The sequence below is a fragment of the Peromyscus maniculatus genome, chromosome 5, assembly GCF_049852395.1.
Source record: "Peromyscus maniculatus bairdii isolate BWxNUB_F1_BW_parent chromosome 5, HU_Pman_BW_mat_3.1, whole genome shotgun sequence".
Taxonomy (NCBI): Eukaryota; Metazoa; Chordata; class Mammalia; order Rodentia; family Cricetidae; genus Peromyscus; species Peromyscus maniculatus.
In genome coordinates this window covers 137,060,685-137,078,895 of record NC_134856.1, presented here as the reverse complement: position 1 = coordinate 137,078,895, position 18,211 = coordinate 137,060,685, and the positions used below count along the sequence as shown (strand labels likewise).

At 49.2% G+C, this 18,211-nt stretch overlaps 1 protein-coding gene across 4 annotated transcripts in view; it reads left to right on the top strand.

Annotated features, from left to right (window-relative positions):
• Nucleotides 1-18,211, top strand: part of Macroh2a1 (macroH2A.1 histone) — a 63,994-nt gene that overhangs the window by 5,289 nt on the left and 40,494 nt on the right. For all 4 annotated transcript variants that reach the window (XM_006976765.4, XM_006976766.4, XM_006976763.4 and 1 more), the window contains exon 2: nt 3,401-3,605. In XM_006976765.4, the coding sequence (XP_006976827.1) occupies nt 3,434-3,605 (172 nt within the window). In that variant the 5' untranslated portion in view covers nt 3,401-3,433. The remainder of the gene's footprint in view (nt 1-3,400; nt 3,606-18,211) is intronic.

The window sequence follows — 18,211 nt, the reverse complement described above, 5'->3', positions numbered from 1 at the left end:
GTGTCTGTCTAAGGCCTGTCATGCAAGGAGACGCTGTTTCTTGTCTTCCGTGTCCTGTGTCTTGGGTAACAGTTGAGCAGTGGCTCACAGTGTCAGCCCCTTAACCACACACTCGACCAATTTTCCCACCAGTACTTGAAGGTCCTTTCTGCCGTCATCTCTGACATATGAAAACAAAAGGTTCAGAGGGGTTAAGTCACTTGAACAAGGCCACGTGCTCACTAGTAGTAGAGCCGTGAAGCAGGTCAGGTGTGGAACTCATTATAGATCAGGATGCTTGATCTATAGCCTCTACTCCCATGGCCACTTTCCCCACAGTAGAGCTAAGCTGGAGCTGCCCATACCCCAGAGACCTCAGAGCAGGCAGGACCTGGCACGCACACACAGGCTTCTCTGGAGACTGCAGGTAGGAAGTAACTGGGCAAAGTGTGGTTAAAGCCCACCACGCGCTGCTGGCGGTGAGGAGGCTCAGGCCTTAGAATTCTTTTATAGCTTGGGGAACTAACTGTAGATAGAAGTGCAGAAAGAACACCCGAGTGTAACAGAACCACGGCCACCCACCTGCCATGGCAGAACCAAAGGGCTGCTGCGTCAGTGAAGCCTCGGACACCATGATGAGATGTGGGCATGTGCCTCACCAGCACAGTGGCTTTGGGGATCATGATGAGCCACCTGCAGTGGTTACTTGCATTTCAGTTGAATTGTGCAGGCACATACACGAGCTGACACAAGGCTATGGAAATGTGGAACAGTGGTCTTTCTGGCTGTGGCCAGGGCTGAGAAGGGCGTGTGTGAAGAGAACAGAGGACATTCCAAGTGGGAGAAACAGGGTGATGATGGACACAGGATGTCAGAGGTAGCCCGGGGCTCCTGAGCCAGCAAGGATACCAGGAAACAGTGCTATGGAAATAGATAAAGATGCTTTCTCGGAGCTCAAGGAGATGGGGAGGAGGCAGAAGTGGCTCTGGTCTGGAGAAAGCCTGCTGTTAGCTACACTGAGAGGTAAAAGTGTAAAGCAGGTAAGGGGGCGGGGGAGTTGTGTAGATGGCTTGGGCAAAGCTGCTGTTCCTTGGGGGCTATGGAGGCTAGCAGGAAACAGGGGCCACACTTAGGCCTGCTTGGGTTGGTATGGTGTACGGTATTGCCGCTGATGGTGCCTAGAGACCCAGAGAACCTTAGGTGCCTGTAGGACTACTGATACCTTTGCCATAGGAGTCTGGTAGCCAGCTCTACACTGGCATAGGGACAGAGTGTCCTTAGCTTTTTTGTATAAAGACTCTTGGCTGCTGTCAGAGAAGGAAACAGAAGGAATATCACTCTTAAAGAGTGAGCATGTGTAGGACTTGGCAGGTCCACAGAAGCCCTGTAGGTCTTCTGGGGGAACAGCTGGTCTGTGCACATGTCATAAAGGTGCTGAGCTGCTGGCAATCGTCCCTGACCACAGGCCACTCCTGCCGAAAGAGGGGAGAGACCCTGGCAGTAAAAGCTCTGAAGATCTTGGATTGTTGGTCTGTGAGACACATTTGCTAAGCCAAAGGTTAGGAATCAGTGACAACTCTCTGCAGACAGGTACAGTGCCACCCACACTGCATGCTCAGTGAGCCCAGGTACCTGGGCATGGTGTGTCCTGGAACAGTGTTGCCACAGAGGTCAGCTCATTGCTTCTGACCCTCTTTAATTGTCCCAAGACCTTAAGCCCTTGGATCTGGCACAGTGCAGGGCTCCTGGCAGCGGCTGGAGCTGCCTTACCTCTGCTGCAATGTGGCTGCCCCAGCATGCCCAGGAATTTTGTTGTCTGTGGCCCTCACAGCTGTGTCTCTAGCAGGCAGATGTTCGTGTGGACCACAGCCTCTAAGATAAAGAATGTCAGAATAACAAGAACTCCTAGCCTTGGGGCCTTTGTGCTCACAGGCACAGTCTTTAGAACTGGAAGGCCCACACATCATGGAGCCTGACCTCAGAGTCTTAGCATCTGGGAGACCTGTTCATTTGGTTCAGTGAGCAATAGGATTGCATCAGGGAGACTCCAGAATCACCCGGTATCCCTCACAGTTAACCTTCAGCACCCCACACTGGCTTCACACTCCAGTTTTGCATTTGTTCACGTACAATTTAAGTGACTCTCGGGTTATTATTAATCATCTCTCTCGCCGCCACCTTGGGAGGGCAGGGACCACCTTTGCCCAGCAAAGTTCCAGTAGTGTACACTTCATGTAAGCCTTTGCCACCCTACAAGTGCAGTCAGGTTCGGCCCTCCATCCACTTGCAGTCTGTGAGAAGCTGGAATCAGCCATCACTGCTGTGGCCTGAAGCTCAGGGAGCTGAGATTCAGACAGCAGGTCAGGGATGATTGACAGCACAGAGAAAGGGGTCAAAGGAGGCCTGACGAGGGGGAGAACCAGTGCAGATGTGTGAAGAGGAAAAGCAGGAGGACCCTTGGGTACCCCACGAATCTCTGTGTCGGAGTTTGACTCACAGTGATGTGAAGCCAAGTGAGATTTGTGTGGCGGGCCCGGATTCCCATGGCATTGCATAGTGGTGGCCAAGGAGCATGATTTTTCTTCTCTAGGGATTTGTGGTGGTCCTAAGTGAGCTTTTAGATCAGGGCTGGGACACATTCAGGTGTGTATGTGACAAGATTGCCCGGCCTGCGGGGTGGAGAGCAGGAGGAGAGCAGGAAGCGAGGAAGAACTTTGCAGGTGCCCGTGACCACCGGGTTAGCATGGGATGAGTCGAGTCCAGCCATGGCTGAGGAACATCCTATGGGCAAGGGCTGTGTGGTGGGAGCAGACGAAGCAAAGCCGGCGACGCCTCTTCTCCAAGGCAGCGCAGTGGACTGCATGCGCTCAGAAGGCCTCTTTCAGCTGCCACCGGTGGCATCTGGCTTTCCCTCACTGCTCTTCCTGTCATAGGCCAGCGTCCTAGGAGAGAGAACACAGTTTTCATTACAGATTCCGGCCTCTTGGCTTTATGTCCTTGTTCTGGGTGAAGACCATAGTTTTCTTTCCTTTTTACTACAGATTTATTATTCCAGTCTCAAGTACATAAAAATACAGTTATTAAAGCGGTGTAGAACATAATAGGAAATCCCATCACTTTTATTATTTTTACACCATGAGGAGTAAAGGCAGGACACTTAAGAGCAGTCATTGTCAGTGTGACATTTAAATGGAAGTGACCAATAAAATGGATGTCACAGGATAAAATCCACAAAACTTATATTCTCTTTGCAAGGCTCAGACAGCTCTTTCCGAGCACATAAATGACTTGGCAGGCTAAGTGGCCTCAGCAGCTGCCTGCTGCGCCTGTCCTCTGTTCCTGTCAAGAGACCACAGTGTACCTGGAAAATGGGGAGTGAGCTGTTCCAGTGTCCCTGACTGTGTGCTTCTTACCTTCACAGTGAACTTGCTGATCTGCTTCTGGGGCCACCGCCATGTCGAGCCGTGGTGGGAAGAAGAAATCTACCAAGACCTCCCGGTCAGCCAAGGCAGGAGTCATATTCCCTGTGGGACGGATGCTGCGGTACATCAAGAAAGGCCACCCTAAATACCGGATCGGCGTGGGGGCACCTGTGTACATGGCTGCTGTCCTGGAATACCTGACAGGTTAGTTCCCAAGCTAGCTGTGGCACCGTGGGGTGGATGTGATGGGTCTGTGAGCTTGCCAAGGACTTACAGGATCTTTTCCTACTTAAAGAAGCTTCTTTAAATTTCTGGAAAGGTCACAGACTAGAACAAGAATCATTTTTACCTGGATCTGCCAGTTGCTAACATTTTACCTCGATTACTTGGTCCCCTCCCCCACATTTTTGTGCACTGACTCTTCTGTGTTTATTTTTGGCGGTTAGGTACCTCATTTTTAAGTTTTCAGAGTTACCCTAATAACGCCATCTATGACCTCGTGTTTCTTTCTTGATTCAGGATCCATTTCAGTATCTTGGATTGCACATACCCATCAGGTCTGCCTGGTCCCGTGTCATTTTGAAGGGCTCCAGGGTTAGTCTCCCATTACGCTGACATTTTAAAGCATCCATGCCACTTATCTTGCCGAGTGCTCTTCGGTCTGGGCTCCTCTCGTGATAGGAGATTTCAGCCTTGCTTTGCAGGCAAAGCAGGGGTGGCGTTGACTCTTACTCTCTGATCCTGGTGTGGGCTTGTCCTGTTCCTCATTCTTCTGAAGTGGCGGATACCAGCTTTCTGCACATCTCTTACCACGGCCATCCTTCAGCCAGTGTCTTTAGTTTCCCAGGATGATCTTAACCCTAGAGAGCCCTCAGACTGTGGTGGGTATGTTGAACAAGGAGTTGGGGGTTGGGTTATTATTTATTTATTTATTGAGACAACGTCTCAGCCCAGCCTCTCCCCCAACTCTACAGAGCTGAGGATGACCTTGGAATCCATGGTAGTTATAAAATAGAGATTTTTTTTTTTTCATTTCTTTCATTCTGTATATCCTAGGTGGCTTTCCTCTGTCAGTCAGATGTTCTCCACCCCCACCCCCTTCCCTTCTTATTTTTGTGCGATCGGGATTGGCTCATGGTTTCCTAACTTGGTGTGTAATTCTTCACTCAGGTCATACATAGCACATTTCAGTGCTCAGACTGGCCCTGGGTGGAAGAAAAGCCACTTCCTATGCTCCTGTTCCACATCCTCATTGCTTTCTGTAGGTTTTCTTGCTGTTGAGCTCAGTGGGATGCCTTAAGTCTCACTTTGAACTTTTCTTGTCCCGGTCTTGGAGTCAGCCACTGTGTGGTTGTTCGTGCAGGTCTGATTCTCCCCATTGTAGGAGACCAGCTGGGCAAGGACAGACATTGTCCCTGGTTTTAGTGAAGAGAAAACGAGGCCTCGGAACCTAAGAGGATGCACCTAGTCTGCACACACCCTTTCAGGGGCCCAGAAGGCCCAGATGCTGCTCTCTTTTGTAATGGGGTGAGCTCCCTGATTCCTGTGGCTGCCTCTCCTCTAAGAGAAGAAGAGATTGAGCCACACAGGGCACCTCTTCTGAACTGGCACAGCTAAGTAGCAGAGCTGCTGGACTGCTCCCTCATTGCCCACACCTCTCCCCATGGCAAGTCTCAGGCCCCCCTGGAGCAGACACCGTCACGAGGGAGGCGACGTTCTCATGATTATCAAGCTTTGAAAAGTAGTCATTTTGTTGGAGTTTACATGAGGCGTTTACACATATTTTGGGACTTTTGGCTTTCTGCTTGGGAAATGTGCTCACAGGTGGCAAACCTGTTAGTGTGGGCTGGGCATGGTTCTCACTCTAGATGAGGAAACAGGCCGAGAGTTTAGGTGGAGTACCCAGGGTTCTGGTTGTTTCTCGGTTCCTGTGGTAAAACATTGACTGAGAGCAATTTGGTGGAAGGAGAGAGTTTATTTAGCTTCCAGGTTATGATCCTTCATCAGGCAAAGCCAGGGCAGAAGCTTGGGGTAGGAACTGAAACGAGAGCCCGTGGGGAATACTTCCTCCTGGCCTCCTTCCAGCTGTGTACTCAGCCCAGGCCCTCCTGCCCACGGGTGGCACTGCCCACAGTGGGTGGGTCCTCCTGCATCAATTAGCAGTCAAGAACATACCCCACAGACGTACCCACAGGCCAGCCTGTTGGAGTCAGTTCCCTGGTTAAGGCTCCTCTTCCCAGGTGTGTCAGGTTGATAACTGAAGCTGACTGGGGGGAGGCGTGATGGGCAGCATCGGCGGTCAGCCAGAGGGGCGGGAGGGGTGACTGGATGACAGCAGAGAACTCCATAGTTCCACACACACTGTGACCAAGCTGGGTCACTTCACCTTCCTGGGCCCACTGCTTACAGCTCAGATGGAGACAGTTGTCCCTGCTCTCTGGGTACCATAGCAGCTTCTTGGGGGCAAGATGGGAAAGCCTCCTCAGACCACGATGCCCCCGCTGCCACAGACGCTCGCATGAGTTTCATTTCTTCCCCAGAGCTTCTCGTGTTTGGTTGGTGAGGTGTGAGGGGACAGTACCGTCGCTCCCCGTCTCGGGCAGCTGCTCCCTATTGCCCCCAGGTATCTGTAGAAGTGTCTTGTCTGCGCCTGTCTCCTTACGGCTCTGAGCTCGCTACTTAGGAGACAGAGGTCCTTGTGCATGGCTCTGGGGACCTTGACCATGGTGCGCCCACCCTGGTCCTCCTGCCATGGTCGTGTGGGGTGGTGCTCATAATGGAGAAGGTCGGCAGGGGCAACCCATGACTGGGGAAGCAGCGCGGAGGCCTTCTTTGCCCAGTGAAGTGTGAGACGTTTGTTCTGCAAAGCTCTCCCAGTAGGGCTGCTGCTAACTGAATACACACTGTATCTGCCTGTGCATGGCTTTAGTCCTTGGCGTGAACATCCCGGCACCGCCCATCACATGCCTGGCCCGTGTAATTCGGGAGAGTACAGTGGTCAGCGCTGCGCTGTCACCTATGAGGTCCCTGAATCCCGTTTCTTGCTGGAGAAGTATCAGATGGGCAGGGGCTGTGTCCAGCGAGCCCTCAGAACACTGCTGCACGCACTGTGCTCTCAGAGGTCCCAGCACTCGGTCTGTGGGGTCAGAATGTGACAGGCAGGGGTAGCTGGGAGCTTTAGGTATCTCCCTGTCCTCAGTCTTGCTTTGGGGTCCTTAGTGAAAGGAGAGGTGGACTGACTCCCCTTTCTGTCCTGCCTTTGTTTTTGTTTCACTGAAGATCTTTTCTCACTCGTCTTGCACACTTATTGAGTACCTACTGTTTGCCCGGCACTGTGCTGTGCTCTGCATGAGAACACAGTGATGGGGCAGAACAGGCTGTACTCTGTGGAGCTGTGTGCAGAGTGAGCAGAGCAAAGGGGTGCCTGATCAACCCTGGGCCTGGAGATTCACCATCAGGGAAAACTTTAGGGGGTTGGAAGGAGACGCCCCCATAGGCCTGGGGAGGGCCTTGGTGTCAGGCCGTACTGCAAGAGCTGGGGGAAGTTTCTATGGTCAGTCCCCCTGTGCTCCACACCTGCTGGGTGCTAGTCCCACACTCAGACATGAGGAAGGTACAGAAAGAAAGCAGAGATCAGCCTTCCATCATCTTGGAGTCTAGTCAAGATGAGCATCAGATACTGTGCTGTGATACAAGGCGGGTGTTGCAGGGAAGTCTCATTCACCTAGCAGATCCTCACTGTGGGCTGTGATATGTTTGGTACAGACACCAGGCCCATCCCACCCCAGAGAACTTTGTTCCAGATCAGGTACAGAAAAGTGACAGACGATGATGGGACAGGACCACCCGTGCTGGGATGCAGAAGTGGGACAGCGAGCAGGTATCAGAAACTGTCTCCTGAGGATGTTGTTAAAACTGCTCTGTATGTCTAGTTTCCTGCACCCTGCAGGGAGATTACCTTCTTCTCTGCATGGCCCAGACTCGGGGGAGTTAAACCATGGCAGGCATGGTGTCGGGGATGTCCCTTTGAAAGATGAGCTGCCTTCCTACCTTTGGAAGGGCTGCTGGAGACACAGGAGGTCTCCTCGGGGACCAGCTGTGTTGTCTTGTTTCTGGGACAAGAACCCTGACTAAATGACTTGAGGAAACCTTTATTCTGGCTCACAGTTTGAAGGTAGAGCCGCCCATAGCAGGAGGCAGTGGCAGGAGATGGTAGCTGCTCACACTGTGGTCAGTCAGGAAATGTGGGCGCTGGTTCAGCTTGCTTTCTCCTCTTCACTCTGTCTGGGATACCAGCACATAGGATGCTACTGCCTGTATTTAGGGTAGGCTTTCCTGTCTTAATTAACCCAATTAGAAGCTCCCTTTCTTACATACTTGCCCTGGTGTGTTTCTTGGGTGATTCTAGGTCCTGCCAAGCTGACAGTATTAACTGTCACTCTGACCTAGGGCTGCTTTACTATCTGTAAGATGAGCAGCCCAGCCCCTGCCCCAGTGAGCTCTAAGGCAGAGGTAGAAGCAGCTGCAGAGTCCTCGTGATGGTGTACTCCGTGTGCCAAAGGAGAACATAGAGAGGTAGGCAGTCTCCACAAGTTCTATTCTGAGGTGACTGGATTGACACTTCCCTTAAGGATGGTAAGGGGAGCTGTCCTTGCCCACTGTGACTTGTCTTTCCCACTGATCCACGGACCTGGTCTCCCCAGGCACCCACAGGATGTTTTAGAACTGTTGCTGGACTCTACTGAAAGCTTCCTTCATTGGACACCTCAAGACACATCCTTGGCAAACTCTTTCTTCTGGTGCTGAAGGTCCCCTGTGTCTTGAGTTCTGAAACATTCTTGGAAATGGAAAGGGTTTTCCAGGCTATGGAGGAGCTGAGAGGGCCCAGCTCTTGGCCAGTTACGCCAGAGCTGAGGCCAAACCAGCCTGGGAAGGTGTTGAGCTGGTGGTGCCCTGTGAACCAGAGGCTAGGAGCATGGTTAGACCCTGTGGAAATTGTATTTTCAGGATCAGCCATGCAACTTGTCTTTCCTGTTCCTCTTAAGGATGGAGGGGTGTGAGGAGGTGGTAGTGCATCTTGCTATGAAACCAAGCTGGCGTTGGTTCTGACTCTTGGGTGAGGAGCCCAGTCAGATACCTGCTGAGGCTAAAAGGAGTGAGCAGCAGCATCTGGAAGAAGCCTGGATCTAACAGCCTTCTTCCCCAAACCCCTGCACTGTGGTCAAGGCCTGGCCCAACCCTTCCCAGGCCCAGTCGTCTGCGTGTCCCTGGAGTGCCTCAGCTTTGCGGTATAGCCTCCTGGCTCTTGGTCTCCCAGCCAAGAGATCAGAGCAGCCCTACCTCTTGAGAGTGCTGTGTATACTGATACTGGTTCTAAAACACGTAGCCTGCATTTCATATTACACAATCAGCAACAGAACAAGACAGGTGTTAACATGGGGGACAGTGAGGCAGTCAAGGACAGGTTCTACCCAGCCATCATCTTTGGTCTCATAGTATTGGGGACCTTAAAAAAAAAAGGTTTATTTTCTTTTGAATCACGGATATATGTATGTGTGTAGGGTGTGGGGAGAGTATGTGAATGTGAGTGCAGTGCCTGCAGAGGCCAGAAGAGGGCACAGGATCCCCTGGAACTGGAGTTATAGGCAATTGCGAGCCGCTTGACATGGATGCTGGAACCCAAACTGGTCCTCTGCAAGAGCAGCAACCACTCTTCACTGCACTCTTTCCAGCTCACCGAGGAACTTTATGATGAATGATATTTGAAGGAAATTTGGCTCTTGCTGCAGTCCCAGAAAACCATAGAGCCTCTCCCTGAGCTCAGCACAGTGTCGACAGTGGGAAGTACGATGTAAGAAATGAGACTTGGGGGCCGGAGAGATGGCTCAGAGGTTAAGAGCACAGACTGCTTTTCCAGAGGACCTATTTTCAGTTCTCGGCACCCACATGGCAGCTCACGACTGAACTGTCTATAACTCCAGTATCAGGGATCTGGTGTCTTCAAGGGCACCAGGTATGCATGTGGTGCTCAAACTTAACAGGCAAAACACTCATACATATAAAATAAATAAATCTAAAAAAAATAGAAAAGACATGGGACATTACTTCTGCTCCCCTGGGAGTTCCTTGGTGTGGGGTGACATTTAAGTGATATTATAGTGTCTGTGGCTAAAATCAGGGGATGGCCAGATCCATACTTGAGAGAGAGAGAGAGAGAGAGAGAGAGAGAGAGAGAGAGAGAGAGAGAGCGCTTTACCATGACACAGTCAGGGACATCAAGCCCAGAAAAGGTGGCATCTGAGGAGAGCTAAGTTAGGAGACACAGAGTGTCACCTTAAAGACAGAACTTTGTTCTGGCTTGGCATTGACTCTCTAAGCTGGACCTAGGAACACCTAGGTCTCCTCCACAGAGAACCTGTAATGTAGATAGTGCTGAAATACCTGAGTTAGTTTCCTTGGGAACCTGTGTACTCATGCTGTGTGAGTCACTCTTGCACTGGGACTAGAGACAAGAGCTCTGCCTTCAAGAAGCTTGCCCTGGAAGGAAGAACCTTGTGGCATCTCAGCCAAAGCCCTGAGAGAACAGGCCTCGTTCTTTGTGATCAGACCACTTTCCTGTTTTTGTCCAGATACCCTGTCAGGTGGTCTCATCACACACCTTATTCTGTATTTAACTTTCTAGAGACTTAAGCCTGTGTACCAAAAGGAAATCCACTAGCAAAGGGTGTCGTGTAGTTAAGCAGACTGGGAAATGCTGCCTACCAGCTACCAAGATAGACCATCCCTACAGGACCATTGATTGGAGTCAAAGCTGGGCTGTTTAAAAACCTAGTGTCATAATGTTATTTGCATCTTGTAGGAGGACAAGGTGGTGGCCTGTGGCTTTCTGTCTGTCTTGCTTGGGTCAAATCTATAAATGTATAGAATGATGAAGACAGCATTTGCATATTGCTACTCCCTACTTTTCATTCCATTTCCCAAGCCCCACCCTCCATGTTTCTAATCTTGGTCTTCCTTCTCCCATCTCATCCCTGGCCAGAGCCTTTCCATGTCCTCTCATGGTCAATGCTGCAGGTCAGCACTGACTAATGGTTGTGAAGTTTCAGGACTAACTAGCTCCTAACTTGGAAAGCAGTCCCCCCAGCCGGCTGATCTGATGGCCACTCCTCAGCCTGAATGAGGTTCAGGTCTTGGGCCTGTCTGTACTACAACCCAAGAACAAGGCATGACTGCTAGATGTTTTCCTGCCAACCGGTGGTCTGCCAACAAAATGGTGGTCCTCACCCATGCACCATGTGACTTCTGGTCTCTAACTCCAGCTTAATGTCGCATATGCCACAGCTCATTCCTACCCCATCTCTTAGGGGAAGGGGAGAGAGAACTCCCTAGCAGCAGCACACCTTGCTACACAGATGTGCCTTGCAGCCAGCAGCGATCACATTGCCACTTCTGAGGAGGAAAAGCAGAGGTCGTACAGACCGAAGGTTGCCTTAGGCAGGGCCTGCGGTTAGTTCATCTGTCACTTTCCTTGAAAAGGAGGCCCACATCTCTTTTATGCTTTCCTTTCTGGGACACCCCAGTGTGTCCTGAACTAACACAGCTAAAAATATAGTGAAAGAGGACTCTATTCAGGCTGAGCTCTGTGATGCTCCACAGCCCTTGCAGTGCCTGCATCCCTCGTGTGCATGACTGCTCATGACACCGCTCCTAAAAGGCCAATGCCAACCTCACTTTCCTTAAAACAAAACAGAAACGAGAAGCCAACATTTTGAAGAAGTCGGGGTTGCAACAGAAAGAAAGGTGGGCCACTGCAGTTCCAAGTGCGCCGAGCAGAGGGCGTGCGGATCTGCTCCCTGGCTGGCTTTGCGAGTGTTTCGTGTTTGAAAGTTTCGGAACCTGAAGCACACCTGTAATCCCAGCAACCAGAGGGAGCAGCTGGCGCTGCAGCTTCTGTGTGCACGAGTGAACAGTTTTAGTCTGGTTGTCACTAATGTAAACTCTCGGTGTTCTTTTTTGCTAACCAATTACAGAATGGTGCGCAGTCTTACAGAGTGGACTGTCAAGTGACTAAGGAGATGAAGGAGCTGTGGCCACCTGAACCTCAGCCCTTCATCTCCTGAGGGGATGGGTGACTCCAGGGAACCCTTGGACAAGAATCAGTTCAGCACTGTTTCCCTAACTGAGCTGTCAGCAGTTAATGGATTCCCTTGGGTATGCTTTAGGCTAGAGGGAACAGCCGGAAGCCGAGGGTAGGCCTCACCCAGGATGTGGGGTGGAGCAGGGTCTCCTCCATTGCAAATGCACCTGTAGAGCTCCCAGGCTGGGTTCTTAGGGCCCTCCATACAGCCTTAGTCTGTTTCTTCCATATTCCTTCCTTCCTTTTACTTTTGATTTTTGAGATAATATAATTACTTTTCCCTTCCCTTCTGCCCCCCAAACCTTCCCCACACGCCTTCAAATCCATGGCCTCTTCTCTCATTGATACTGCATGCAAATATGTATATGTTATCTACATATACATTCCTAACTATAACCTGCTCAGTCCATATGTTACTTGTATGTATGTTTTCAGAGCTGACCATTTGGTACTGGAAAAACAGCTGGTGTGCTCTTCCCTGGTGAAGACTGCCTCCCCTGCTCCCAGGCCTGTGGGTTTTTCCCTTTCCACCTTGGTGTGTCCATTGGTATCGTCCTTGCTCAGCTCTCGGCTGGGCAGTCATGGTGAGACTATGAGTGTAGTTTCTGACATTACTAGGAGACACAGCAAATTCCCTATTCTCTGGCTCTTACTACAGGTTTTTTTTGTTTGTTTGTTTGTTTTTTTTTGTTTGTTTGTTTTTTTTTTTTTTGTCCCCTTTTCTGCAGGGTTTCCAGAGCCTTAGGTGCAAGAGTGCTTTGTAGATGTATCCATTCCGTCTGGACTCCACAGCTGTGCATTTTGATTGCCTGTGGTTTCTCTGTTGCAAAGGGAAGTTTCTTTGATGAGGGATGAAGATTACACTGACCTGTGGGTATGAAGACAGACATAGTTGTTGTTAGGGGTTACACCAGCTAATCAGGCTTTCCTAAAAGTCCTGGACTTGTCCAGGAGCAGATGGGACCTGGGCACTCTGAAGTAGTTGTCCCAGATCCCCATTCTCTTCCAGGGCCCAGGGTTGGATCACAACATTTATATCAGACTTTATTTATCTTATTTGTCTGTTTAGTTTGTTGTTTTGAGATAGGGTCTCATTGTGGAGCCCTGGCTTGCCTGGAACTCATTTTGTAAATGAGTTTGCCTGGAACTCACAGAGGTCTGCCTCTCCGGTGCTGGGATTAAAGGCATGAGCCGCCACCACACTCCGCACCTCCGCACTGCCACTCCCCCGGGTTTGAAGGCTGTAGGCCAGGCTGGCCTAGAAATCACTCTGTGTCTATGTCAGCGAGGGCTAGGGTGAGCTTAAACTCAGAATCCTCCTGCCTCAGCATCCCCAGTGCTGAGATTGTAGGCGAATACCACCCCACTCACCCCACTGGTCCTCCTGACGGCGTCTTTTCTTTGTTAATGTGGTTCTGGGGATTGACCCTGGGACCTCACGAGTGCTGGCAATGCTTTGCCATTGAGCTCATTTCCAGCCCTTGACGGTGTTTCGTGAGTTTTAACAAAGGCTAACCTATCAGATGCTCTTTCTTTCACAGATGGCCTGTCGAGGGTTCATCAGACCCAGACACCTAGGTTTTCTCCTGTTACCTGCTAGCAGTTTTATGGTTTTTATTCTCTACAGTTAGATCTGTGGTCTGTTTTGAGTTTTGTTTTTTGTTGTTGTTTTTTGTTTTGTTTTGTTTTTGGCCAAGAATGTAACGTCTATGTTGAGGTGAATTGTTTATATAATTATTTATTGAAGGTAAACCACAGTGCCTAAAAACTTAAGTGAGCATGAAGGCTCTCTGTGTCTCTGTGTCTCTGTCTCTGTCTGTCTGTCTCTCTCTCTCTCTCTCTAAAATATTTATTTTACATCTTGACTGCAGTTTCCCCTCCCTCTTCTCCTCCCAGTCTCTCCCGCCCCCCACCTCTCCTCTGCTCCCATCCCCCCATCTGCTCCTCCTTCATTTCTATTCAGAAAAGGACAGGTCTCCCATGGATGTCAACAAAACATGGCATACCAAGTTGTAGTAAGACTAAGCTCATTGCCTTGTATGAATGCTGGGCTAGGCAACCCAGTATGAGGAATCCAACGCAGTATGAGGGTCCCCCAGAAAGAGTCAGACAGCCCCTGCTCCCCTATTAGGAGTTCCGCAAGCAGACCAAGCTACACAACTGTCACACATATGCAGAGGGCCTAGGTCAGTCCCATGCAGGCTCCCTGGTTCTCAGTTTCATCTGTGAGCTTCTGTGAGCCCAGGTTGGTTGATTCTCTGGGTTTTCTTGTGATGTCCTTGACCCCTCTGGTTCCTACAATTCTTCCTCCCGCTCTTCAGCAGGATTCCCCAAGCTAGGCCTAATATTTGACTATGGCTCTGCATCTGTTTCCATCAGTTACTGGATAAAGCCTCTCTGATGACAGTTCCCACCAACCTATGGGAATAGCAGAATATCATTAGGCATCATTACATTGACATTTTTCCCCCAGTCCTGTTTGGTTCTATCCTAGGTCTCTGGGCCATCCAGCCTCTGGGTCCTGGCACTCCAGATATGTCAGGGGTTGGCTCACTCTCGTGGCATGGATTTCAGGCTGGACCAGTCATTGGTTGGCCACTCCCAAAATCTCTGTGCCACCCTTACCCCAGCATATCTCATAGGCAGGACAGACTGTAGGTTGAAGGTTATGTGGCTGGGTTAGTGTCCACTAGAAGGCTTGCCTGGTCACAGAAAATGGCCAGTTCAGTTTATGTATCCATTATTTCTAAGAGTCTTAGCTGGGGTCATCCTTGTAGATTCCTGGGAGTTTCTGCCTGACCCTGAAATGACCCCTTTCCAGTCGTTTCTTTCGGTTCTCCCCCAACCCCCTTCACAATCTCTCTTAAAGTGGCAATCTGACATTTTTATTTATGCCACCATTGTCTGCAGAAGAACAGACAAGTTCTACATTAAGGGTCTGTTTTGCTTGGGTCGAGAGGAGCTTATCGCATCTTGAAATGTTTTTGGTTTCACAAAGCATGGCACAACCTTAATGTGCATTTTTCCTCCTGGGATCCACATCTTCATGTTGTTTATGCACTTGACGGTATCTCAGTCTCTCTTTATAGGTTACAGATTTAACATGTATTAGTGTTTCATCCTCCTCTGCTTGTCTTATTTTTTCTCCGTCTCTTTTCTGAACGTTCTAGATAAGCACTTCTGATCTGGGTAAGTGTAGCATGAATCTTACAGGGTCTTATTAATAAAAACAAACCCAGGGCCAGTTATTGGGGTGAACGCTGGATGATCAGAGAAGCAGAACAAGCCACAGCTATCTCACCTTGACAGTTCCTCAGCTGATCCTGTTTCCTCAGACTGGAAGCCTCTGAGTCCTCATCCAAATGGATCTCAGCTGAACTGTGCTGCTCAAAGCCTAAAAAGCTTAACCAGCCAAAAGCTTCTAGTTTCTGGTCCTCACGCCTTATATACCTTTCTGCTTTCTGCCACCACTCCCTGGGAATAAAGGCTCACTTTCTGGGATTAAAGGTGTGAGTCACCATGCCTGGCTGTTTCCAATGTGGCATTGAACTCACAGAGATCCAGAGGGATTTCTGCCTCTGGAATGCTAGGATTAAAGGCCTGTGCTACCACTGCCTATCCTCTATGTTTAATATTGTGGCTGTTCTGTCTCTGACCCCAGATAAGTTTATTAGCGTGCACAATATTTTGGGGAACACAATACCACCACAGGTAAGTGCCCGCTGAGTCTTCCAGCTTATTAATTCTCTCTTCAAAGATATGTAATCTGTGGTTCTGTCAGTAAGTTTTATGTTGTAAAAGGGATGTGTGTGTGTGTGTGTGTGTGTGTGTGTGCAAGAGCCGCAGGGCACATGGAGGTCAGAGGACATTTCTGGGAGTCAGTCTTCACCATCTCTTCTTGAGGCTAGGTCTCCTTTCTGCTGTTTCCCTGTGCATTCTAGGCTTGGAAGCTTCTGGGTGATCCTAGGGTCTCTGCCCCCCATCTTGCACATCAGATTGTAGGCTTCTGTGGTTTCTGGGATTGAACATGGGCTATCAGACTGGAAAATGCTGTTGCCACAGAGTCATCCCCAGGCCAAGCCACAGCATTTACATTTCACCTGTGATACTCTGATTTCTCTAAGTTCTGCTGGAGCGCTTAAAAATATTAGCTTGTCTTTATTTAATGATTTTAATATAATTTCTTTTACTTCATTTTCAGTTGTTATATTAAAAATCTTAGTTATTTTATATTCTTTAAATAATTGTATAAAATCTTTAAAAAAGATTTATATATTTTTATTTTATGTGTGTGGGTGTTTTGCCTGTATGTATGTAAGCATACCATGTGTGTACAGTGGAGGTCAGGTCCCTTAGAATTGGAGTTACAGATGGTTCTGAGCCTCCATGTGGGTGCTGGGAACTGAACCCAGGTCCTCTACAAGAGTAGACAGTACTCCTAACGGCTGAGCCATCTCTCCAGCTCCTGATACGATGTCTTCATTAGTCCATTTCTGCTGGACTTTGAGTCACTGTTCAGAAGGACATACACACACTTTATACTTATTATAGTGTGTGTGTGTGTGTGTGTGTGTGTGTGTGTGTGTGTGTGTGTGTGTACACATGAGCGTGCTTCCATGGCACATGTGTGGAAGTCAGAAACAACTTTTGGGAGTTAGGTTCCTAAGATTGAACTCAGGTTTTATCGAGCCCATGGCAAGCGCCTCTAGCTGCTGAGTCATTGCCCCAGCCATATGTGTTATTTGACAGTTCGCACGTGCACACAGTGCATTTTCACTTTTATTACCCTTTCTCCTTCCTCACCCGATTCTGCTGAAGCTTTTTGTGTTTGCACACCACTGACTTTGATCAGGGTCACCTGTGTGAGAATGGGCGGGGAGTAGTTATTCACACCATTGGGAAATGCTGTTTTTATTGGTTTCATTTTTCATATTCTTACTTTGAAGCACTTGGAATTTATCCTGCTGTATGGTGTAAGATAAAGATCAACCTTAGGCCGGGCGGTGGTGGCACACGCCTTTAATCCCAGCACTCGGGAGGCAGAGGCAGGTGGATCTCTGTGAGTTCGAGGCCAACCTGGTCTACAGAGTGAGTTCCAGGAAAGGCGCAAAGCTACACAGAGAAACCCTGTCTCGAAAAACCAAAAAAAAAAAAAAAAAAAAAAAGAAAAAGATCAACCTTAGTTTTGTTTCATTTGGTAAAGCTGGTTACCCCAGCACAGTTAATTGAAGACCCCACCTTTCCCCTGATGGGGGGTGCTGCCTTGATCACACATAGACTTCCTAGGATGAGAAGATCCCTTCTGGACCCCCTTTTCTGTTTTATTAGCCTGTGTTGTTCCATACTTGCCCCTCATAGTGGTTTCTCATACCTAGTGGTGTGCATTGCCTTGTCTTTTGTCTAGTTTATTTTCTTTAGTAAGTAAGAGTTCCCCTGGTAAATTCACCTGACAAAGGATATTCAGTAAGGCCTGGCATCTCTCCTCACTCTTTGTCTACAGTTTCTCCCTTGCTTTATGTATATGGACTTTGTGAAGATAGTCTTTTCCTTTGGAATTCTAGAATAAATCTAGAAAATGAAATGAAAAAAAAAAATCAGTGCACCAAGGGGATAATGGACACATTTCAGACACAGGCTGATTTAGTGGGGAGGATCTGAGGTCTTTAATCAGCCCCTATCCCCCTGAACCCCCTACCCAAGCTCAGTCTTTACTTCTGGCCTTCTTTCCTCTGGGAAGGCAGTTGTGTTCCCACTGTCCTCATCCGCACTGTATCCAGAGCCTGTGTTCTAATATATGAAACCAGGCCAGGGCCTTGGAGAACAGCCCATAGATTCTCCTCTCACACATCCCGACCACACCAGTGATCAGGTCTTTCATTCAGTAATTCATCTGGAATGACCTACTTGTGAAAGATTCCCTGGGCCCTGACCACGTGCACAAGCTAAGTGTTGGAGTCAGAGGATTTGTATGGAGGGCCCCATGTGCCAACCATATCAGAGGCCACCACTGTGACTTCAGTGCAGGGGCTGTGCCTCCCTCCCCCATCTCTCGGGTAACACACTGAGCTCCTAGCACAGAGCCTGGTGTCCGCAGCATCACAGGAACACTTCTTTATTGAAAGAGTAGACTCGGCGGCCGCGGCGGCATGGTGGTGAGCTTCTGGAGGGAGCGGGGTGCTGGTCGTTCGTGATGCCGGGAAATTCGGGAGCCACTCTGGACCCTAGAGTTTTAAATGAAGCAGAATCAGGATGAACTTGAGAGCAGTGGGCCACACCTGTGAGAGGAGGCGCACTTGACAGGGCAGCATTGCTGGCAAACGGGGAATCTAGAAGGCTCACACAGACTGCTTTTTCCGGTTGCTCCTAAAATCACCAACGTCTGTCAGCTGCACCTTGAGCAGCAGAAGCTGCTAGGAGCCATCTAGCGGGTTAAAAATTAATGTCCCTAAAGACCCCAGGATCTATCTGCACATCACCACCAGGAATGCTTCTGAAAACTTACAGAAGGAGAAGGAAGTAGGTAAGAATTATGTGTTATCTCTTCCACGATTTCCCACTGAAATGACAGTGACCAGTGAGAGACATTTACAGTACTCTTGCTCTCTTGGTTCTTATGTCTAATCAACCCAGAATTAAATACCATAAAAACAAAAAAGAAAAGAATTTCTCAGAG